Source organism: Lonchura striata, chromosome Z (genome assembly GCF_046129695.1).
Source record: "Lonchura striata isolate bLonStr1 chromosome Z, bLonStr1.mat, whole genome shotgun sequence".
Taxonomy (NCBI): domain Eukaryota; kingdom Metazoa; phylum Chordata; class Aves; order Passeriformes; family Estrildidae; genus Lonchura; species Lonchura striata.
This window is the reverse complement of record NC_134642.1, coordinates 39,016,517-39,041,377: the sequence shown is the minus strand read 5'-3', so window position 1 is coordinate 39,041,377 and position 24,861 is coordinate 39,016,517. Positions and strand designations below refer to the sequence as shown.

Sequence of the window (24,861 nt, the reverse complement as noted above, 5' to 3'; positions counted from 1 at the left end):
AATCTGGTCTATACAAAATAGCCCATCTGAAGCAGGCACACTACTTCCCCTGATGCTTATTTCAATACAGTGAAAAATATCATAACTAGAGACCTTCATGTGACCTATCTGGACACAAAGCTATGCTGCAAAACCAAATTTTCACCAATAAATGGATTTTTTGAAGGCCAAACATAAGCAACAAAGATCCAAGATAATCTGTACGTAGTGACGTGATTTAAAGTTATTTCACTCCCACAAATGACATTTTAATCTTCAGGTAAGAAAGGGTAAAATATCTAATAAATATTTAATGTTGCAGTAGACTGCAGCAGTCAGGTATTTTTCAGCATACTTAACATGAGTATTCTTTCAGCAAGTGGGGAATTAGTTACAGATCAAATAAATATTTTATCTTGGTAGGTGCCAGGTCTCGCTAGCTGCTTCACTTTGTTTAGTTGTGGCAATTCTTTAGAGGATAAAAGCAACTGAGTGCACTGTTATAGTTTAATAGATTTCCAACAACTACAAAAGAAAATTTCAAAAAGGAAGGAAAAAACCCAAACATCCCAAACCCACAACCAAAATAAACCCTTCAAGGATGAAGTTTGGTGGAACAAGTTACATAGCAGAACCACCTCACAACCTCTCCATTTTTATGGGACTGAATTACAAGACACTGGGAGGACCTTTAATGAAACGGCTACCCTGTACTCATCTCTTAGCTATCATTTTTAAATAATTTCCATTCTAACTGCCAATATTTATCACTCCCTTCTTTTGCTTCAGTAGTTCTACACTGTAACTCCCTTTTGCTGCGGCTTTGACCCATCCTATCACAATACTGGGTTTTTTACCTAATACAGCACTGGTTTACTTCAGTGCATGCTTTTCACTCCTGTAGCAACTGGCTATTGCTCTGCTTTACATGGATGAACCTAGTCTTGTTTCGAGACATGTTTCTGAAGGATTTCCAAATACATGCAGGTACTGTGATGGCCCCCTGAAAAATCTTAGTAATGTATTTTCTTCCAGTTCATTACCTGCTCCTCTAAGTAAACTGCACCTGTCATGTTATGCAAGCATGCACATATTTCAGGTCATATCTCTTATAAGCTATTTTGACTTTAGAATACAAAATAGTTATGTGTACACAGAAAATACAGGTTGAAGAACTGTTGGTGGAAAACAGCAATCAGAACACATACATTATGTACAACTTAATTAGGTCAGACTGGTGGGGGACACAACATTAACAAACAAAAAGGCCATGTCCAAGAAGCATGTATAAATGCAGTTAATTGGGTTCAGACATCAGGAATAGGATTGTGTTTGTTTTACAGCTGCCAGAAATTCCCATCACTGAATCCATACTGCATCAGCAACTAGGCAACAACTCAAAAGTCTTGCTGTGGTTGTTTACAACCATCACACCATCCTGGAAACAAGATTCACAGCAGTATCTAACAATCTTCTGGAAACACAGAACTCATCAACGCATCACTAAATATCTTCCTGAAAAACTGTTTCCTAATAGCAAAGACTCTTTCACGTACAGTTAGAAATTATAAAGGTAGCTCTGTACATGTGAGGTAATTTGTTTCCAATTCATATGAAGTTAAGCCACATCCACCAGTGTTTAAAATTACCTAAAAATCTGAAATCTATGTTATCAATGCATGTATCAGTGAGTGTTCTGAGAAAGCACCTATTTTCAGGGAAACGTATTCTTTGGCCAAAACAGAGTCCTTGTTTTTATATTTTTTATTTATATATTCTTTGGCCAATCCAGTCTACTTCTTGTAATTTTTTTTCTTATGTTAAAGTAAACATTAAATTGTTTTATCCTGTTGGAATAAACAGGAAGGATATTCTCAGCCTTAAATTTACAGATTTTCAATCAAGCTTGTAATCATAAACTTGCCTCTGCCTGTCCCTTAGACTTCATACAGGTTCACAATTACACTTTACAGCCTCTATATTGCTCTGCTTTGCTTGCTCTCTTGAGAAAGTCTCACTCAACTGCTACAGTAAATCAGTTCTACTGGAAGTGAAGACTTTGTCAAAAAACATTTCCAGATGTGTAAAGTAAGCTGGTTCTGCTTACTTATCATTAGAACAACAGAGAACAAAAAATATTCCTATTGGAAAATGAGCCTATAGTTTTATTTCCAGTTTTGGAAGGAAAACACATGACAATTTGTTTAAAATATGTACCCTGTACACACGGGCACAAGCAGGCCCAAAACCAAAGTCTAAATCCCAATGCTTCACATGTAACGAAGCTCACAAAGAGGGTATGCTACAGCTCCTGCACTTAAACCCCCTGCCCTAGAGATGACATTACCATTCTTTTTGTCTGATGTCTCCACAGCAAAATCTCAAGGGACTTAGGGATATCCATGCCACTGTAACCATTCATGCCACTTGTATATTGTTTACACAAAGGAATAATAGATCATCTTCAATGTTTGCCACTGCTGTGCTTAGCATAATGCACACCATTGAAAAGGTAGACTTTTAGACTCAATATTAACTACTGCCTCTTGACACTCCATGAAAACTTGTGCCACATATTTCTCCTGGCAGACACAATGCTCCCTGCCTTGAGATGTTTACAGCATAATGCTCACCAGCAGATTTAGCACATAATCCTGGTCAAAAAACAGGCTGAAAGATCACCGAGTTTATACCAGCGTCATCAAGGTAAGGTATCCTAAGCCAATCCTGCCAGCAATTGGTCCTGCCACTCCTAACTTACTTTCCCTCAACTATTCAGGCATGTAGAAAGATAAATGCTCATATGCATTCAATTCAACAAGCCTTCAATTTCACATGTAGGAGCAGAGATCACTATTTACTGAGGTTATCGGGACGCCATGGCAAGGTCTGCCTGAAATGATGGGACTACAAGATTATGCTCTGAAACACACAGTCTGAGAGAGAAATAACTATGCTATTGTAGCAGGTACAAACACAGATCATAGAGTCACAGAATAAGCTGGGTCGGATGGGATCCACAAGGATCACTGAGTCCAACTCCTGGCCCTGCACAACATCATCCCCAAGAGTTAACACCATGTGCTCAAGAGTACTGTCCAAACGCTGCTTGAACTCAGGCTTGGTGCCGTGATATGTGTAAAAAAGCAAACATTAATCAAGAAAACCACTCTTTATTCACTGTCAATCAGTAAATTTATTGTAGATGCAATGCCCTGTCAAAGTATAACTTATCAGCTTCCCCCCCATATTAGCTTGTCCTCCTGAAGAGGCAGAGTTTCAAGAGACTCCCATTCAAATCAATGAACTGGATCAAATTATTTACTTGTCACACAAATTAAATTAAAAAAAAAAAAAACAAGCTTACTTGACAAAAAAGAAAAAAAAAAGCTGATTGCTTAATCAAATCCATACTGTAACTCATATCTAAAATAAGGGTGTATCACCCTTTAATCATACAGTACCACATCAAATTAAACTGCTTTCCTGATAGAACACTCACTCCACAGTGTGTGTGCTTTCTATACTGACAGCATTTTTCAAACAAAAAAAAATCCAACACACTGGTGGAAGTACACCTTCCTCAATTACTTACTCACAGTATCATGGCAAACTATTAAGCAATGAAATCATTAAAAATACAGAATTATATAATAATGCCATTTCTTCATTTTGATATGCTTCTCATTACTCACAGCCCATTTCTGTCATGTAACCCTCCACCCTAATTTTAAGATATTTTCCACATACATTACAAAGTCTTAGTAGAAAAGGACTGCTCAACATCCTAGAGCACTCGAGGACCTCATAAGTACCAAAGTTCTGACAAAACCCACAGGAGTCGAGGGATCTCCCACATTAGAAGTATGGATAAATTGAAGGACGACAAATATGCCAGGTTCACCAAGGCCCTCAAGTCTAACGCTGGCCCGACGCCCTGGCCGCTATCTCCAGGTCCCTCCCGGCCCCCTATATTCCCTCTCATGTGTATTCGTACGCCAGCCCCTCTGCGAACTCCACAACCAAAGGGCAGCGCTACAAACTCTGCCGGGCTCCCCCTCCCAAAAACCCGTGCACCTTTTCCCCACCTCCTCCAAAACACCAAGCCTGTTCCAGCCACATCACGTTCCCCATTCCTGTGCCCCCAAGCCCACAGCCACACTCGCTCTTGCAGCGCCCTTGACCCCGTCCCACCGCCAGGCTCCTCTTCCCCACAGCACCTCCCAAAAGCCGGTGTCCCCTCGGCCACCCCAACCCAGCGCCCACGGCCGCACCTCACGGTCCTTGAGGCCCAGCAGCAGCACCTCCTCCATCAGGGTGAGCCGCGTTTCCTTGGAATCGCCCTTCTCGTCGTCGCCGGACTCGTCCCGGCGCCCTTCATCCTCGGGGCCGCCGCCGGCGCCCCGCTCCTTATCGGCGGCGGCGGCGCTGCGGGAGGCCTCGGTCCGGCGCTGCACCAGCCCGGAGCTGCGCTGGGTCAGGGAAGTCATGGCGGCGGGGAGGGAGCGGGGCTCGGCGGCGGCGCGGGCAGCGGACGGGCCGGGCTGGGGCCGCTCCGCCCTACGCGCCGCGGCCGCGGGCAGTCATGGAGAGCGGGCCGGGCCCGGGCTGGCGGCGGCAGCGGCGCAATATGGCGGCGCGGGCTGATGTCAGCGGAGGATGTGGCAGCGCCGGGCGGGGCGGCGCCGGAAAAGGACCCGCGGCTGAGGGAGCGCGGCCGTGACCCGGGGCGGGCGCTGCGCTGCCCTCGGGAGCGGGGTGCGCTGCCGCTAGTGCCCGGTTACACAGCCGCGAGTCCGCTTGCTTTCACACAATCATTAACGTCGGGAGAAACCTTCGAGACAATCCAGCACAAGCGTCCTGTGATCCCCGTGACCCCTAAACCACATCCCCGGCGCTGGATCCAGACGGCTCTTGACGCCCAGGGATCGTGCCTCCAGCGCGTCCAGCTGTTCAATGACTGACCATTCGAGTTCAGCCAGAGAGCGATGTCCCGCTGCTGCCGCGGCCCCCCAGCCCTTTCCCCGCACGGAAAGCGCGGCAGGCCGCGGGGATGTGGCGCCGGGCAGCCTGGGCTGGTGGAAGGTGTATGGCCCCAGGACCAGGCAGTGACCGTGCCCTGGGTGCGACACTCGGGAGGCCACACTTCGAGTGGCCAGTGAGTGGTCCTGGACCCCTCACAAGACACATGAGTTTAGAGGAGGGTCAGGGAGCGGGGGAAGGTATGGAGCACACGGCTGATGAGGAGCAGCTGAGGGAGCTGGGCTGTTTGGAGAAAAGGAGGCTCAAGGGGAGCCTTGTCATTCTTTGCAAACTCACTGAAAGGAGGGTGTAGGTGTGGTTTGGCCTCTTGTCTCGACGGGACAAGAGGATGCAGCCTCAAGCTGTGCCAAAGAAGGTTCAGGATGAATATTAGGAACCATTTCTTCACAGAAGAGGTGATTAGACATAGGACTGTACTGCCCAGTGAGGTGGTGGAGTCACCGTCCCTGGAGGTGTCTAAGGAAAGGCTGTACACCATAATAATTTAATTTAACACTGGCTGTACACCATAATAATTTAATTTAACACCAGCAGTGCCATGGTCTGGTTGGCACGATGGTGTTCTGTCACAGGCTGGAATCAAAGATCTCAGAGGTCTTTTGCAACCTGGTTGATTCTGTGATTCTATGTCACTGTCCATGGCAGAGGGTTGCAGCAAGATTATCTCTTCCAACCCAGATGTTCTGATTACATGATTCTGTCTATATATACATGTACTTGCCAGGTGAACTCAGGTGAGCTCTCAACAGTTTTCACTTCAGATTTTGGAGATGGAGTCCCTCAGTTCTGCTCAAACAGCACCTTTTCAAACCTTGAGTCCTTTGTATGTGGCACACCAAAAAAACTCAAAAAAAATCCTACCAAAGCTAAATCACATGCAAGTTTAGTTTTCAGTGAAATTTATTGCAGAATAAAGGTGTTCATCCTGTAGGCAAGGATGGCTTTCACTTTTTAGTTCACAGTTAGAATATTGCACTTAACCATATGAAGATATATAAATACAAAGATATGTAAAATAGTTATTTAATATATAAATAAAATATATCAATAAATAGAAGGTTGGTTTTAATGAGTTGTTTGATTGTTACTTTAATTTTTTGTTGTTCATTGATGTTTTTTCTTCCTAACTGGACCCTGTTTACCAAGAGCTCTGAGTTATTCTGGAAGTGACTTTAGCTTTCACTATTTTCCACACCGCCAATTCTTGCATCCCCTCCTATTGTGACTTGGTGACAATTTGGTGCAGCATAAGAATAGCAGATGGACAGTTCTGATCCCAAGAGGATCTGGATCAGTCACGCACAAACCACAAGTGTTTGCTGGTTGTTCCTCTTCTGGTTTTTGAGGCCTGCTGATTATTCACAGTCAACTTACTGTGCAACGTTCTGATTTTTAACTTTCTGGGTGTTTGTTAATTAAAATGTCCTACTGCACCAGCTCAAATGCCAAACAAAGCTGAAGGATATAGCATCACTGTTATTTTTATCAAATTTTAACATATGCTCAAAGAAGAGATACCACAATAGCACTGCAAGCTGTGTTTCCTGGAAATTTAATTTCTGAGTTGTAATTAAAACTCAAACATTTATTCATTTAGTCCTCTTTGAGCAACTTGGATATTTTCCTGAGGATTACAATCCAGATAACAGGCATGTAATTAACCTGGATCATTTCCTTTGCCTTAACATAGTCACTGTATTAACTTTTTTCCTGTTCTTTGGAGTTCACAAGGTTTATTCAGAGCCATATTTAGAGACCAAAAAGAGGTTCCAAAAAGTGATTTTGAAAGCCTCTATGCAAGCTGTCCTGGTTTACTTATACAAGTTACTTAGCTGCAGTGCTGCAGTTTAATTTTTTTTAATGTACAGTTATTGGAAAGAATTTAATCTTTGTCAAGTCTGATAATATTTACCTATTTTCTCAGAATGCAAAGCTATTTGTAGAATACATTTTCTGACAGGAATGTTAACAAATCTTACATTTCACTTTAGTAATATCATTGGTATAATTTGCCTTGTACCTACATTCAATTCACATTCAAGCACGACTTAAATTGTCTCTGATTTCTATCTTAAAGAAATTTTATCATCTCTATTTTTATCAATAGAATGCACTGTTTGGGCTGTTACACTTCTTTTCACTTTCCCACTAGATTACTGTGGCATTTACGTACATTTTCATTTTGTCCTGATTGCATTTTAAAGGTCAACTAATGGAATGTTCATTATCAGCTCATAATTTTTTTTTTGGTCATTTTTATCCTTTTGTGAAGGGCCTCAAAGGACTTATCATTACTTCAGTTTTGTAAAAATCAGTCTTTTAAAAGAGTTGCTTTAATAGTCTTTAAAAAGTTGTTAGTTATATTATTGATTTGCCCTCTTTTCTGTATTTTGCTACAAAAGTGAACACTTACGGGTTAATAATTTTTAGTTGATCAATTTAATTTTTATTATAATGAGGTGTCCAGTGAACTTTCTTATACTTAACGGTCACTTTTTTGACTTAGAAACTCAGGTGTCTGCACAAATTGAATGGTGTCATTTCAAACAAATGTATTTCTTCATTATTAATTTCAGTTCTGACTCATTGCCTGACGAACATAAATGAAGAAATTCAGCATGAATCAAATCAAGAACATATATACTTGAATTTTGAGCCAATTTTTTTTTTTTTTTTACACCATTGCAACACTTATACACAAAACCAAAATCTGAATTAAAAGGATAGCAGACAGGACATGTTTCAGCACATGATTTTGTTGTTGATTCCTTCTACTCAGCAGAGAGCTGGTGGGCCAGAGAGGAGCACTCTCTGGATACTCACCTAGGAAATCCTTTGTCATGACCTTCTTAACTCTGATTTATTTTACAGTGCCAAGCAGTATTTGAAAAATATTTCTGAGTCTTGCATGGCTTTATCAGGAGTTCAGAAGGCTGTAGGCCCCAGCATTGCAATGTATGGTTGACTTTGATTGTTTGGTTTGGGTTGGCACTGGGTATCTTGCAGGGTACAGACTCCTCTTCCTCCCCCATCCCAGTGCCAGTGGTATCCAGAGAGCTGAGGCCCAAAAAACTTCCAAACACTCTGTTAAGAAGTAATAATGCAAAAGCACAGGCTGTGGTCTATAAATAGTTTTGTTCATCTTGAGGTAAATTGACCTTGTAATGCATCCTAGTTTATCCTTTAGCCCATCTCTGGCAGAATGCAGTAGCTAGCATATTTTTAATTGCTGCTAGCCACCTGGGAGGTTAAAATAAAAAGGAAACGAGCAAAGGCATGAATCTGAGAGTACTCGTTGCTGTTGCCATGATTTGCTTCTCCATGGGAGCAGGGATTACTTCAGTGATGTCAGCAGGAAAAGTGAGTGGCAAACTGATTGCAAGTGTGTTGGGACAGCCGTTCCCAAAAGAGTAACTTTATTTACTATTTATTTACTTTAATATAGCTCCTATCTGAGGTAGGAGGTCACATTCTTGTAATTACAAACAAATGTTTCACAACTTGAATGTCAGGAGCATGACACAGAGGTGGTTGAAGTGAGAAATTGAAGACACCTCAGCTTAGCAGATGGGCCAGGCTCTGCAGCTTCAGACACAAAGGGTGAATCCTACTGCTCCTGTCACAGTATTATCACAATACACAGGTGGGCAGATTTTCTCCTGAAGAACAGTTAGATTAATAGGTTGTGCATGTTTGGAAGTTGACAGCAAGAAAACAGGAGTTGTTTTCCAGAAAAAGGCTGCTGGCTCTGTTATGGCTCCACCATCCAGCAGTTTCACCAGTCAAGCTTGTTTACATTCCTGCCTGTATCTTCCATTCCCTCCCAGTGAAAACTTGACACTCCCACTTAGGCCAGCAAAAGGATGTGTCAGGTGGATTCCATGGCTTGAGTCCATGTGAGGATCTGGCTTAAAAACAACAGCCAAGAAAAAGGCCATATTCCCCTGTATGGTTTCAGGGATCTATTCACAGGACAGTCTATAGATAGGCTGATCATTGCTGAAGGAGCACTGTGCTGGAGTACAAAGTGTGGAAACTCAAGGACCAGGACCAAATGGTGACAGGAATTCCTTAAGGCCAAAAAGTCTTCAATACCATGCTGATGACAGATATGCTGCTTGAGTGCTAGACTAGACATTGATGCCAGCAAACTGGAAACAAACTGTTGTGAGATTTGTTCTAACCAATATTATCCGTGTGATCTCCAAGAGCAGGGTTTTCACTGCCGAGAAGAATCAAGATGCTGAAAGGTACAGAGTGATGAAAGGAGAAGATCAGAGATATGAGGCAAGACAGGTGAGCAGGCTTGTCTGTGATACTGTGTGTGGGAAGAAACCACAGTCAATGATCAACTGACTGTAGAAGTTGTGTCTGGTACACAGAGATCATGTAATAGTGCCTCTTTCAGTTTCAGCTGCACCTGCTTTACTTATGCTGTTGTTTTGGTTACTAAATAAATCCTTCAGTAGCCAGGGTGGACCAGCTGGATTTTTCTACTTGGTTTTAGGAATGGGCTTTCCAGCACTAACAGCAAATTAGTCCAAGTAAAAAAACATTTACTGATGACTCTAGCTGCACAACAAACTCTAATTTGGCTTTAAATGCCCAACAGTTTGGATGTTGTTTAAATTGTCAATTTATAAAGTCAAAATTTGCCAATGTAGCTTTTCCAATACCCATTTTTTAAAGCTTCTCCCTTAGGATGATTCAAGGACAATATTCTATGCTTCTAAAAATTTTGTGTATTTAATTACTACTTTCAGTAGCATGAATTCCAGTATTGAACACTGAGCTCATATAAAATCAGATGCAGCCACTTAGTAATAAAATTTATTTTCAAAAGACTTTAAGTTAAAAACCAGCACATGTTGCATTTAAGTTTTGCATCTACAAATACAATAACTTGTGGATTTTTAGAAAAAGACTGACTGCCATTTTAGGAAGACAAAAGGCAGACATGAGAAAATGCTGGGCACATTTGCTTGTTTAAAAACCTTTTTTTTTTATTTTAAGTATTTCTAGATTCTCTCATTTTCTTATCTCCAGGAGAGTTCAAATGATTGCTAGTTCCTGAAATCTTTGTATTGTAATAGCACCTTCCTCCTTGTATCTGAGTGAAATTCTCAGCAGCAAGGATCTGTACTGGTTATTTTAATATTACAATTACAGTACTGAAATCGTAAGGACAAAGTTATTAGTCAGAGTGCTGTTTGTAATTGAGATGTCTTTTCATTTCTACACAGGGGTCCTGTTCAACCAGCATTCCTAGGAAAAATGTGCAGTTTTCTTGACAGATGTTCATTGTGCAAAATGAACCCTATGAAACCTTTACCAAAAGTGTCTTTGGTGCTTTAGCAAAATATAAAATATTTAATGCAGTGAATTTCTTACAAGTTCAGCTTTGAAAAATCTGTACTTCATGTCCTAATGTAACAAATGCTTTACTATCTGCTCCTTGTAATGCAGAAAAATACTCATCAACTGATTAAAAAATACATGAAGCCAGATGGCGCAAAGAAAGTGTTTCCACAGAGTTGTAATTTACAAGATAAATAGTAATTAGAGCAGCATTCATGTTGTCTAAATAGATAGTACTTGTATGCATTTGGAGTGTGTGTAGAATAAATGTCAAATACTCTTGGTAGGTTTTTACCCTCTTGTTACGATCAAAGACCCATGCAGAGAGCATCAAATAATGAATGGTAATTTTAGAACTGTAAATATGAGGCAAATAGAGCCATGGGGTCAGTGAGGGAGAAAAGTACAGATTCCAGGCACTAATAGTCACAGTAACTCATAAAATATGTGAGAGCAGCTGGGAAATAGAGGAAAAATCTAGAAGCATTTGGTAGCAGCCATCTCTGAGCCTCCATAAAAATTGTTGTGAGAGAGATAAAGCTGCATTTCCAAGTTACCTTGCTCCTGAGAAAGCAGCCAAGTGCATCACACTCTCTATGGTGCTCCTGGCAGAGGTGGCACACCCTGCTTGTGTGGGGTGGTTTGTACTCCTGATGGCAGACAGGAGGTTGTGATCACAGAGAATGCCAGAAGGTTTTTGACTCTGGCACAGATATCAGTACCTTCTGTAGTACCTTCTACCCAGGGAGCAAAAAACACTGATAAACATTTGTAGATTAAATACACTGACATCTCTGGAAGAATGTCTAATTAGTTTGCTGAAGTTATGTTGGAAAACATGGAAGAATAAAATCCAAGTCAAGTCCTGGGGAGCACTCTGTCTCTCTCTCTTGCTGTGAAGTGTCTCGCATGATTGACTATGACAATAGGAGAAAAATCCAGATGTTTTTTTGGAGGGGATGTACTTTCCTTTGGCTGGGGAAGTTCAGAAGTGAGACTCAGCATCAGAGCACTCCACAGCACTGTCACCTTTCTGTGTTGGCTTGAAATCCAGGTGCCTCTGCTGACTGCACGGTAGAGAGCTTCAGAGTATTGTCCTGTGAACTGATCCCCAAAGGACTAATACAATTCAAACATAGATTGGTATTTTGGAGGGGTTAATTCTGCACTGGATCATATCTGTGAAAAAACATCTATCTTCTGTATTGTAAAATGGTATTATTGCTGTATCGTTGTATGGGATGTCTTTTAAAACAATTTCACTGGCAAGCACTTTACCGTCTATGCAAATTTACAAATCTGCTGCAAAAGAGCTGCTATTCAAACAGAAATCTTTTCATAGGGGATCTGCAAGGAAATTTTTAAGTGAATCTACACTGCAGACCATATTTCTAATTAAAATTGGCATGATAATTTGAATGGTTGGGACAAAGGCTGTTTAGAACATTAACTACATAATAGAGATTGATGAGCATTTTAGCATTGTTTCTAAGGTTAGCCAGTTATTAAAAATGTATTGCTGTCCAGTTGAATAAGTACATTTTCATAAGTCCTGATTTCATTTAAGAGTTCATTAATGAGCTACAAATGTGTAAGAACTCCTGCTATGTACTAATATAGCACCAAACATAAGGCTACATGTACAGACCTAAGTAAAGATCATATTATCACAGAATATTCTGTGTTGGAAGGGACCCACAGGGACCATCAAGTGAATGGCCCATATGGAGATGAAACCCACAACCTTGGCATTATTAGCACCATGCTTTAACCAACTGAGCTCATCTCAGGATTGAGAAGTGCAATATTTAACTATGAGACACAGAGTGAGGTGATTCTAGATTGTCTTCTGTTTTTAAAAATTAGTATTTGTAGCTATCACAGTGAATTCAAAGAGAACAGAAACATGACTAGTAGTCAGGGACTGTCAGAAAACTCAGAAAAGAAAATATAGTTTTACCATCAGCCTTGTACCTCCATCGAATACTCATTTTTCTGCCTGTTAGTGTATTTTTTTCTCTCCCTGAAAGCTAGATTGGGGAAGAAGATAGGGAACTGGAAACTTCACTGTTGAAGGCAAAGAGACAAACACCAGACAAACAAACAAAACAAGATCAGTAATACACAGCCGAGTTGGTAAGGACCCTTTTTCTAGAGATGGTGGTATGGGGAAGGAGGACTCCCTGTCCAGAAGCCTCTCTGGCTGCAGTGAACTGGCAGCTTAGTGCTTTTCCCTGCATGCCCAAACATGCAGCAGCAGTGAGCCTGACCAAAACAGTGTTGAAAAACTTGGCAAGAGAATGGTTCCCCAAAACTCTTTTCTGTATCTGGGAGGAAAAGGAAAGGAAGTGTGAAAAAGTGCTTGCATCCCTTGTTCAGTATGGTGCACTGGTGTCTCGCTGAGGGCCACTTACTTCTGGATTGTATTTATTTTTTCGTAAAGGTACTAAGTTCTTACAGATGTTACATTGATCTGTCCAGGAGAAGATTTCCTTTCCTGTTGAACCCACACACATTAAAAACTCCAAGCCAGAGCAATGGTATCTGTCTGCCTCAGAGCCTCAGGCTCAGAGCAGCAGCAGCGTGTGGCAGGTGACTCTCAGATCACTTTCCTGTGCAGTTTCAGAGCTGGCTACACAACACAGCCTCCCAGAAATCCGCCTCTCACAGCTCCTGGGGGCAGTGGGATGCTCACAGCAATAAGCTATATCGGTGAAGCCAGGATTAGACCTTCAGGGCTCAAATGATTTCCCCAGGGAGGAGAGATGGAAAAGGATTGCAGCTAAATTATTGCTGGTTGCAAATTAAGATGGAAGTTGGAAACAAAATCTTAATGGAGAAACTCAGCCAATAACTGGCAATAAAAATACATCCAGCTGCCTAAAAAGGTGGCCTTGGTGTGGTGCAGGAACCTCCAAACAACAGGAATGCATCTGTGAGGGAGGCCCGTGGCTGCAGCAGAAGAATGAGAGGAGCTGTACGGTGTTTAAGTGTTTTCACCTGCAAAGACAGTAAATCAAGATCTCTGCCTGGTTTACAAGGCATCTTTGGAAGAAAAAAATGTGTATATATATATATATATATATATATATATATATATATATATATCTTTCTGCTCTTGCTGAGGTACAACAAATGATGTCTGAGCTTTCCATATTTAGCACAGAATATGTCACACTGATGAGTCAGCCATCTGCATCAAGGTGTCCTACTTTGGTATGTATGGCCTTTTCTCACTAAATATTTTCTGTAGTATTTGCTTAGGTACCAGCTTAATTCTCTTTGCTAAGGAATAAAAAAGTGGTTTTAATCAACACCTACTTACTACACAGTTAAGCCCTTCAGAAAGAAAATTTTAGAAAACCACAACCTAAGTAACAAATGCAAAAACAGAACAAATGTATGAGCAGAAGACACAAGCTTTTACTGGCCTTAATGGTCAAAACACACCTGAAACTCAGCAAGGTGATCTCCCACGGCTCAGAGCAGGAGAGCAGGACCAGACACTTTGCTTTGCACCAAAGCAAAGAAAGCACTCCCTATCCTGGAAGCATGGTCCCACTCTGAAACACAGCTCTGCAAAAAAAACCCAAAACCAAACAATCCCAAACCCAAAATTAGGACTTTCCCTCTTCTTCAAATCAAATGTGTTCTGTTTCCCGCTGTGCAAACTCAGCCTGGAACTGGAGAACCAACTTGGCCCGTCACCATCAGTCATAAACATCCTGCAGCCATAACCAAAGCATTATTTACATCTGCATGACCCCAAGGTTATAAGTTGGCCTCCAATATGAATGTCATGTTTGGATATGTTTTTGTTCATCATTATTAACACAAGACTAATACAAAGTGTTAAGTGTTTCTGACATCCTGTTTTATGACAGGAGCTATTTCTGATGCTTTGCAAGGCCATGTTGCTCTTAGCTATACTACTGCATTGTAAGTAAAATGTAAGTAAATAATTTTTATGAAGATGTCTGTAGCAGGGACTTCATTTTGCTATTAACAAGAGGAAATATAGTATAGAATATGAAGGACCAAGACTGTTTAAAGAAGATGACATTTTTACCACTTTCCTTTGGCATGTTTGTTTTGGAAAGATGATGTTGCACAGAAACTTGAAAATACATAGATAAAACTATTTCAAAGTAGACTTTTTACTATGGCTTTTTAGCACAGCTGACAAAATTTTTAAAAATCAAAATTCCTAATTCTTCTTCATCTGCCAATTTCCCTTCTGTGGGAAGACTGGGCAGTTGGCCAGCTCAGCGTCCAATAGGTTACTCCAGTTAGGAATAAAAGCTTCTTTGATGCAGTTTGATTTATTAAAAAAAAAAAAAGTAAGAAGCCTTGCTGCTTTGAGCACAGGATAAATCAAACAGCTTCTTTAACGCAGCTGTTTGAGCCAGGACCTGACCCAAGCAAAATTTTGCATGGCTTCTCCTCTGCCAGTTTGCCACAGAGCAGTCCTTCACTTCATACTCCTCACTCCCATCAAATACTTCTCAAAACTCTGATGGAATTGGCCCACAAAGTGGCCACCGAGTAGTGGCACAGCTCCTCCCTGCCCCATGTGAGACAGGCTGCTTAGACTGCCATAGCTCATCAGTGAGGATTTGGTGGTGGCCACACTGAGGTAACTCAGTTATTAATGCAACATGTACTTTCTCCTAGCAGGCCCAGGGGGACATTGAGGAGGCTTGGGAGATCTGAGTCAGTGGGTGGGTCTCACTAAACAGGATCATCCTGCAAGTGTGGCCGCCTGGGTGGCCCCTACTGGCAGACCAACAGCTAAATTAATTGAACAAAGGCTAATTGAGACACATGAAATACATTGTCAACACCATTTAAACTCAGCTGTTGGAATCCGAAATGCAGGGAATTCTCAGAACTTTAGGCCTGTAAGCTAAGGCTTAGAATTAAACACAGGGCTTGGTCTGAGACCTTGGAAAATACTTCCAAGCTTAGATACTAGAAGCAAGAATGTGGATTTATAGTTTGAAACAGAGACATGTTGAATTAAGAAGAGGAAGGTTTAGAGTTTTGGATATAGAAAAGTTAAAAGCAGTTACAAAGGTAAGCAAGAAGTTTAGAATGAGTACTGTAGGTTTGTGTATCATAGCATGATTGACTAAGAAAGCTTACATTGTAACATGAGTCCATAAGATGAAATATTTAAATATTGGGTTAAAAACATAAATATCCTTATTAACAGTGTTTTGTTGGTCAATAAATCCTTAAAAGGTTTTACAGCTAAGGGTCTTGTGACCTTCTGAACCATGCAGTAAGAATGTGAGCTAAGCTCACCCTTCCTGTCTATGTAGAAGATTTAAAAAAAAAAAAAAAAATCACATAATCTAAAAACTCAGAAATCTCTAACTCATTCAAAATTCCTTCAAAAATCTCCATACTCAGCCATACCTAAAGGGACTAAAAATCCTGCTATAAAGGTTTTCAAAAAGCTCACACAGTCAAAGAGATGCTGTTAAAGTGTGCACTTGAGTTAAGGGTTTGTGGTGGGTTGGCCTTGGCTGGACAGCAGGTGCCTGCCAAGGCCACTCTGTCACTGCCCTCCTCCACAGGGCATGGGCAGAACATGAAATGAAAGACTCATGGGTTGGGATAAGGACAGGGAGAGGTCACTCACCAGTTACCACCACAGACTTGACTCACAGATGTTAATTTAACTTACTGACAATTAAATCACAGTTGATTAATGACAAGTAAGAATGAATCTTTAAAAGGCTTCACCTGTGGCAGGGCATGCCCCCCTCTGGGAAAAGACCAGGCTCAGCTTCATTCATGTTTTCTCTACCTCCACTCCCCCAATGACACAAGGGGACAGGGAATTGAGGATGAAATGAGTTCATCACATACTGTCCCTGCTGCTCCTTCATCATGGGGAGAACTCCTCTCACTCTTGCACTGCTCCAGTGTGAGGTTCCTTCCAGTGAGACAGTCCTCCATGGACTTCTCCAAGGTGAGTCCTTCCCAGAGGCTGCAGTTCTTCATGGAATGTTCCAGCATGGGTCCCCTCCACAGGGTGCAGTCCCTCAGGCACAGGCTGCTCCACTGTGGACTGCTTGTGGGGTCACAGGTCCTGCCAAAGAACCTGCTCCAGCACGGGCTTCCCATGGGGTCACAGCCCTCTAAGGCACATCCACCTGCTCTGGTGTGGGCTCCTCCAGGGGCTGCAGGTGGATCTCTGCTCCCCTCTGTGCTCCAGGAGCACAGCCAGCCAGCGTGTCTTTTCCTTCACCTGTCCATAGGAAGAGTTATTTCTTCTTTACTTTCTTCAGATCAGGTGTATTAAAGAATTTCTTTTCAGTCCTGTGATTAAATTTGCCTTTTTTCAACTCTAGTTTGGCAGACACATGTGTTATTTTACTGACTAAATGTAACTTTTCAAAAGAAATTTCTTGGCAGGGAACAGCCATTTACAATGCCCCCCTAACAATGCAAAAATGTCAATCAACTTTTCCCTCCATGTATTTCAGCTGGTGAGACATTTGCCTTCTGAGGCTGGAGCTGGAAGGCAGCAAGCTGTATATTAATAACTGAGAGGGAAAACATTCAAGGAGGAGAAGGATGTCCATCAGCCTGGATGGAATATTAATGTCAGCAACCAGCACAAGGAGAGCTATTACTACTTTAATAAGACTCAAAGATTATAAAAAAAGTTTATGTTCAGTCATTTCCTGCTGCCTAAATAATTCTAGGTAATGGTATTTCAGCTGTTTCTAGCATTCGTTATTGCCTGCAGAAATTCGGACGTTTGCCATATTCATGCAGCCTCTACTTAATTCCAAGCCATTGAGTAAAGGTTTTCCTATTACTGTATTTCTTTTCACTAACTTGCCCTTTTTATCATAATTTCTGCCAGATAATTATTCAGCTGAAATCTGAATCATAAAAAGGACCATTGCTTTCAGAACAACATTAGGCAGATAAATTTTCATGGAAAATTAGAGAAAGTACAAGGTTCTACACCTGAGAGAGATAATGGGCAGATTATAGACAGATCACCTGCATTAAAACTAAATGCAAATGAGAAGTAAGTAAGTAAATTATGCTGAAGGTGCAAGGGGGAGTAACCAATCAGCTCACCTATGTGTGGCTGAAGCTTTGAAGAAAACAGCAGGAACGCACCAGGAATCCAAAACTGCTTTTCAAGCAATGGCTAGTTTTAGATCACAAGTCAGAACATGACACATGCTTTTCAGCAGCTGCCCTCAATCACTGCTTGCTCACAACCCAGGCAGCAAAATGGTATTTAAGACTCTGCCAGCCCAGCCAAAGCACAACCTAAGGAATTACAGGCCTGAAGAGCATTAGAACATGTTTGATGGCCATAAACGGAGTTCACTGGTTTGCTCACCTTACTTACCTTCCTGCTGTGGTAAATCCAGGTCCAATCTAATGCAGCTGTACTTTAAATCATCCTGTAAATCTTCTACAGGCAACCTCAAAACACAGCTGTTTTGGATTGTGTTTCTTTCTTCCCTGTCTTTTTGTTTTCTCCCAGACGTTTTAAATAGTTGGAGTTGGCCATGTGTACTATTTACAGCATTTCAGCTCGCTGCACATGAGAGGTGGTTCCCGGGATTTTTCTCTGCTTCAGCAGCCCAGCAGCTGGAGAGTGACTTTTCCTGCATGTATGGTTCCACCTTTCACCTCTGCTCCAACTGGGGGCTGCCAAGCGAGAGGGGCATCCTCAAACAATCTGCTCCTCTTGTTTCCCCCTGCATCCCCACGGGGTGATTTGGATCAACGAGCTGATCTGATGGAAAGCCAATCCACAAAAGGAAAATACTGATTTCCATAAAATCAGCTGGCAAGCAGCAGTGGTGTGAGGGCACTGCTGGGCAGTGATTAGCAGGACTCCCTCTGGCAGCTCCCTGCATTTGCTGCAGATTGGGTGTAACCCAATCCCAAACCTGCTGGGAGAACAGACCATCATTGTGTTGACACTTGTACTGGCACCATCTCAACAAAGTGCTGAATGTACAGATGTGCTGCACTAGAAAACAAATTTTGGGATTATCACCCTGCTTTTTCTTTGATTCAATTTTTGTTTGTTAAAAAGTGCTGTGCAGGAGGACTTTACTCACTCTAAATAAAGAGATATAACAACACCACCACCATAACTTCCTGAATAACCATGCTCTGTATTTTCAGGGAAGTAAGAGACCTTGTACTTTGAGACCTTGTGCTTAAGTCATCTATAGTTCCTTTCCTCTGGCTTTCAAATATTCCCACCACCTCTTGCAAAAGGAAAAACTAAGTGCAGCTGGCAGGTATAAAACTAGTATTTCCCAACGTTAAATGAATAACCCTCAGAAAAGGAAGAAATATTTTCTAATGGTGAATCCACAGTGGAAAGTCTGGGATGGTAAACTGGAAAATACAGGAAGTGGCTTGTAGGAAACTAACTGGGTTCATGTGTATAGTGAACTCAAGAAGGGTGGTGAGGAACATTCTGTTTTGATTTATGAACTGGGATCAGAGTGAGAGTGGAAATATATTCTTGCATCACCAAAACATAAAGCAATGAGCACTTACACCCTCTACATAAAATTAGTATAGCATGTCTGTCATCACATTCATGCATAAACATACTTCCAATTAATGTCTCTAAAACAAAAGGAAATTAGTCCCGCTGATTGCAAAGTGAGCCCACAGAGTCCTGACTTTTAAATGTCTTAAGAAGACTTGAAGGTTTACACTCTATTAGCAAAACCATACATTATTTATAGTAGTGTTAGGTGTTCTTAAGTGGAAATTTTCTTCAGATAGCAGTAACAATAACATTTGTAAGTTTCAGAACTTACAGAAGTATCAATTGGTTTCCAGGAAGTTCAATGGTTCCATAGGCTGAATATTGGCTTCTACAGTATAACAAAAATTTTATTTCAGGACCCAGAAGCAGACAAAATGCAAGATTTTAAAAAAAGTTGCTTTAGAAGAAAACTGGGATAGTTGACTGTAAATGAGCAGATTTTCCAATTTGAGAGAAGCATTGCTTTTAACCTAACTTCAGATTTGGATCAGCCTGAGCTGCAGGTACAGTTATCTGTTGCATTCTCCTATCCTGATTTCCTTACTAATGACACCAGGCATCTAATCAATATTCTGTCCATCCACCTGCTTTGAAAACCAGTAAATAATTTTGATGGTATTTCACAAAAAAATTATTTCAGAAGTTGCTAGATTCCAACAGGCAATCTGGAGGCTATGTGGCCAGGCCGTGTCAAGCCATGAGCATTACTTGGCTCCCCAGGAAGAGTCACAGCGTTTGAGTTGTCCAGCAAGTCAGCAGCAGTGACAAACCTATAATCTGCTGGAACAGCACATGACTTAGGAACAGGGAGGAGATGGATGGAGACCAAAGATGTTTTGCAAGGGCAGGAAATGTCAGAAGAAAGGACAAAATTGAGTGGTCTGGCCAGACAAGCCAAGGTCACAGGAAATTAGTCTTCCTAGATCTGCTGTTCACAAAGTAAATTTACAAATGCATTTCCTAGGCATGTCTTATTTACCTGCTTTAAACATCGAGGCATAACATTAAGGTAAGTGCCTATTTCATTTTATGGAGTTGCTACATGAAAAAGAGGGAAAACAAATGCTTGCTGAAAGCAGAATAACATGCTGCCATTGGACGCCAGCATTTACTGTTCTACAGGGCTCCACAGCAGCCAAACCACAGCAGCACTGAGCATCCACTGCCCATCCAAACACTTGTCAAGACAATAGCAGTCCTCTATTACATCTGCTTAGCCTCCACAGCACTTTTAAAGCTGTGACCCAAGTCAAACTTGCCACCCAAGCACAGGGAGTCCTCTGGGGCTCAGAAATGTGTGTAGATGTCCACGCATGTTCTTCTAACACAGGCTGAAGAACCCCATTGCTGCTGCCTTGGTACCCAACATGGTGGTGCCCTCCCCAATAACTGTCTTTCCAGCTCAAGTATCAGCTTTCCTTATTTTCTGTGTTCACTCCTCTCCAAGTTAACTCTGTTATCCCACCAAGTTCTGCCATCCTGCAAATGCTGGCAAAAAGCATTTGTCACATTGACTTTATTACAAACCAAGAAAAAGGAAGCAAGACCCTAAGAAGGGTTTTGCCCCTTCCACTCCTTGCACCTCCCTAATTCACCTTGGAAGAGTATGTATAGTTTTGTACAGAATGCTTTTTTCAGACTCAGCTAAGTTTACTACTCGTATCTTCTTCCTGTCCCAGAAACTGAAGTCCTTCACACAATTTTTAAAGATTTATGCAAAATCTAGCTCTTTGTGAATGAGCACCCAGCCATAAATACTGCATGAGGTCTCCAGGTAGTTTAGAATGAAGGTCACCTCTGCTGTGACAAAACTAATCCACTGTAAGAAATCATCAGCAGAAAGTATTCACCTGCCTCTGGAAGAAGTTATGTTTCTGTGTTTCAAGCACAGATGGAAAAAGCTTCAGATGGAGCAAAAGATCAGGAGGGCAAGCTGGCTGTAAACACCTTAATGAAGTAAATGTTTGCATTCCTTTATGCTGCACATCAATAGCTGAACCTTTTCAATAACGAATACAGTCTTAAATCAAAGCCAAGTGGTCAAAGTACAATTGCTGGTCTTTAGCAGGTGTGGGTGAGGCAGGGGCACACCTTGTGGTACATGACCCACAGCTATTGCTGTGTGGGGCTTAAAGAACAAAGCCGGCAAGGCCCTCTAATGTTCATGGGTTTTTAATGTGTGATTAGTACTAATGAGGCCTTTGACCAGGGACTAGCAATTTGTAGTGTCTTGAAAAAAGTGAAATTTTAATATTGGTACTCCACAGCTTATTGTGACCACCTCAGTCCATCTCCAACACTCATCTGGTTTAAGAGACACACCCCTGTGGCAATTTCAAGAAGTTGCTTAGTGTAACAATGCAAGAACAAATTTCATTCTGGACATGGGGGGAAGTATATTACTAAGACAGGAACAAACACTCTTTAATACCCCTCCAATACAGACACTCAGCAATTTCTCGATCACCTTTAACTTCCCACAGCATCCTACTTCGCTGCACTGACCTGTCCCTCCCTCATGCATTGGTGGCATCAGAAGTGCAGCCAGATCAAAACAGGACAATAACAGTCTGTAAATTCAGGATGTAACCTGAAAAGCCTTGACACTGCAGATTGTCAAGTCTGCTGTGATTTAGTGTATCACTTGCAAAGTGGACCTTAAATATACATTCTTATTTCAGGATTAATAGTTCAAAGTGTATTTTATTGACAATCTTCAAACAGCCTGTTGGAGAGTAGTAACAGTATTTAACAAAAAGAAGGAAAAAAGAAGATAGAAACCTGTAAAACTGCTAGCTTGCATTCAGTGTTAAAACTTGGAGGTATAAACAAAAGCCTGGAGTAAAAATATGAAGTATATTTCCAATCTTTCAGTGCAGAAAACCAGCAACAATGGTATTTACTCTACATTAGAAGTGTTCCCATGTTCAATTCCAGATATATACTTCTCTTCTATATATATTTCTGATAACTTATGTACAAATAAGATGTACAACATCTGTTCTTTAATACAAATATGTAATCTTCATGACTGAAACATTACAACAGTTTGATCAAAAGTATAGAAAAATCATTTTAATTTTTTTTTATGGCAGCATTTAAAAAACTCCACCCTTGAACCCAAATGACCTTAGAAGGACAAGTATTTCTTCACTGTAATAATACACTGCTCATTGAACATGCAAAGTATTATTGCATACATGAGTCACATGAATTACAACTAAGTCTGAAGGAAATGTGCTGTACAGCCCATTTTAGCAAGTGCTAGCTGTAAATATCACAGAAAAAAGCATAAGTACTACTGTATTTTTAAATAAAACAAACTCAAGTATTGTCTTTGCACTAAGACTGTAAGGCAATTAAGAGCTGGTAAGCTTCAGTTTGGCATAGCTGCATCAAGCTCTCCCCTTTCCCAGTAATGAGAATTTATTTTTAGAGGGCTGCTGATGAATTGTTGCTCTATATTAATACAACTCAGTATGAATTGATAAGTCAGTAACAAAAGTTTAATATCCCCAGTTTCACCGAGCTGATCAAATTTAAGCAACAGTTTATCCACCAGCTAAGTTTTCCAGCATGGACTTCTAAATTGTTATGAGAACAGAGAAAATATTCAATGCGTAACCTCTCAGTGTAACTCATTTTATGACTTGAATCCATTCTTGGGGTATTACAGAATTTAAGGGTTAAAAACAGATCTGACCACCAAATAATATTCTGCTTTACAAAGGATAATTATTTGCAGTAAAAATTTATATAAACATACACACAGTAGATCCAAGTCAACAGGCATTTCTTTATGGCTTCTTTCACTGAGGTACTGTTGTAACATCCAGCAACAGGACATGAGTGTTCTATAAACGCCACATTCATAAGCTGTACTACCAACTCATGAAACGTGGTAACAGACTGAAAATCCTGCTTTGCTGCAGGACTACAGGAAAAGAGTCTTCCCTGCTATGTGGAGAGTCTCAGTGCAAGCTACAGAAAGCCTTAAAGGCAACTGGCATCAATGGGGGAAAGTTCCGATGGAATTCTCCCTCTACTTAAAATGAGAAAAAATACTCATGGCAAATTGAAATCTCATTCATTAAAATTAAGAGCAAACATAAAATCCAAGGCAGCAAGGGCATGTAGCACAGCAGCCATACATTAAGACTTGAAATGTGTCATTAAGCTCTTGCATTTGACCCTTGAGCTAAGTGCGTGCACAGGCTCAGAGCAGCGAGCCTGTGACCATGACACCACACAGACCAACACTGACAAAGGGGAAGGGGCAAGCACATGACTTCTGTTGATCCAACAGCAGACAGAAAACCCCTGGTGACCATGAGAGTGTTCCTCAGCTGTCAAAAGCTGATTTGTGAGTGCACAGTTAGTTGCATCTTTCACTGTTTACATGTGGGGGGAATTTGCAAATCACAGTACTCCAGTCCCAATACTCTTAGTGTAAGGGGAAAGATGTTCTGTTAAGCATAACTGCATATTGTTGCCATATGCATTTATCATTCCACCTTCACAGCAGAAAGTATTCTTTTGCTGTTTTTCTTTTTTTTAAAAAGAGTGGCCATATTGTTACTACAGCCAAGATTCCCATTTTTATTACACTTATGCTAAAAATATGGTTCCGCAATAAATATTGCTAGAGTGAAATGGAAGTTCAAAACATGCTCAGTTCATTACAGCAAATAGCTCTTTCCAATCAAGGATTTTTAACCCCACAAATCCATTAAACAGTTTGCGGATGCTCAAGTTCCTTATATGAAGATACAGCACAACATTTAAAACTCAGTGCTTAGCCACATACAATTCAAACTGTAATCTATACGTACATTATAACATATCCCCACTTAGATCAACAAATTCATCATCCCTCTTGACCAAGTCATCTTCATCTTCCAAGTCTTTCCAGGTGCTAGTGGGTAAAGCTGGTTTGACCGACTGTCTCTGCAGTAAGGCAAATGGAAACAAGGATGACAAACGAGCAGAATTTCTTAGCATAGGAGCAGAATGTACGTCTCCAGAAACAGCCTGACTGTGCTCTTCATCCATTTTCACCTGCAGGCTTTGCACTTCCTCCATCAAATCCAAAATCTTGGCAGCTGTAGCTATTGTTCCACCACCATGAAGCTGGGCCTCAGGAATCCATCGCAGGTAACGCTGTGCCCAAACTTTGATTTCAGGGCCATCGATGCGTGGCAACAGAAGACCGTGGTAGTCGACAGGTTTGCTATGCCAGCTATCATAAAACTCCCTTAAGCTATTTGGGGGCTCGTCTGAAGAATTTATGAACTTGCCAATTCTCTTACCCAGAATGTTTTTAATTAAATGATCTGTTTCCTCCCTGAAAAATCCTCTCTTCGTGGAAGGCTTTGCTGGTGTCAGTGGCAAAGAAAGTTGCCGTTGATGCTTTAAGAGGAAAAAAAAGGGAAAACAAGCAGATAAATATTAATAGAATGGAACTTCAGATAGCAGTTTTAAGAAGAAAAAAAAACAAAGTTGTATTCAGAAACCTCTTGAAAGCAATAGTCACTTGACCTATACAGAAAAGCAGTGACTGTGTTTAAATTATTTTTCAATACATCAAGTACTTTACAGAGCATACTGAGTGTTGCCAGTTTCCTTCCCTGCTAACTAAAAGTAACACTGATAAAGCAATTTTATTTGAAAAAGCCAAACCCTTTGCTTACATTTAAGTATTGCCAGTGTCCATGTTTAGTTTAAGCTAGTTAGAAATCAGAGAGCAGTTTATTTATAGGTTTTCATCCAGTGGGCCCTCACTGCATCTCGCATAAATGCTGTAGATCATACTGGCAGTGGTCTCACATGAGAAAGCTTTATTCAGGACACAATTTAACTAATGTACTGCAATTGAAAGAGGCTACTCAAAAAAGTTTTCCCTGAGTTTGTGCTATGCACTA

The 24,861-nt window shown here is 41.0% G+C and overlaps 2 protein-coding genes across 2 annotated transcripts in view; both read right to left on the bottom strand.

Moving 5' to 3' along the window:
* The window catches only part of GOLPH3 (golgi phosphoprotein 3), a 30,018-nt gene extending 25,497 nt beyond the window's left edge, over positions 1 to 4,521 (bottom strand). The window contains exon 1 of the mRNA XM_021554565.2: positions 4,254 to 4,521. Coding sequence (XP_021410240.1) covers positions 4,254 to 4,469 — 216 coding nt within the window. The 5' untranslated portion in view covers positions 4,470 to 4,521. The remainder of the gene's footprint in view (positions 1 to 4,253) is intronic.
* Positions 4,522 to 21,623: 17,102 nt separating this feature from the next.
* Positions 21,624 to 24,861, bottom strand: part of MTMR12 (myotubularin related protein 12) — a 33,669-nt gene continuing 30,431 nt past the window's right edge. Inside the window, exon 16 of the mRNA XM_021554569.3 lies at positions 21,624 to 24,349. Within this exon, the coding sequence (XP_021410244.3) occupies positions 23,774 to 24,349 (576 nt within the window). The 3' untranslated portion in view covers positions 21,624 to 23,773. The remainder of the gene's footprint in view (positions 24,350 to 24,861) is intronic.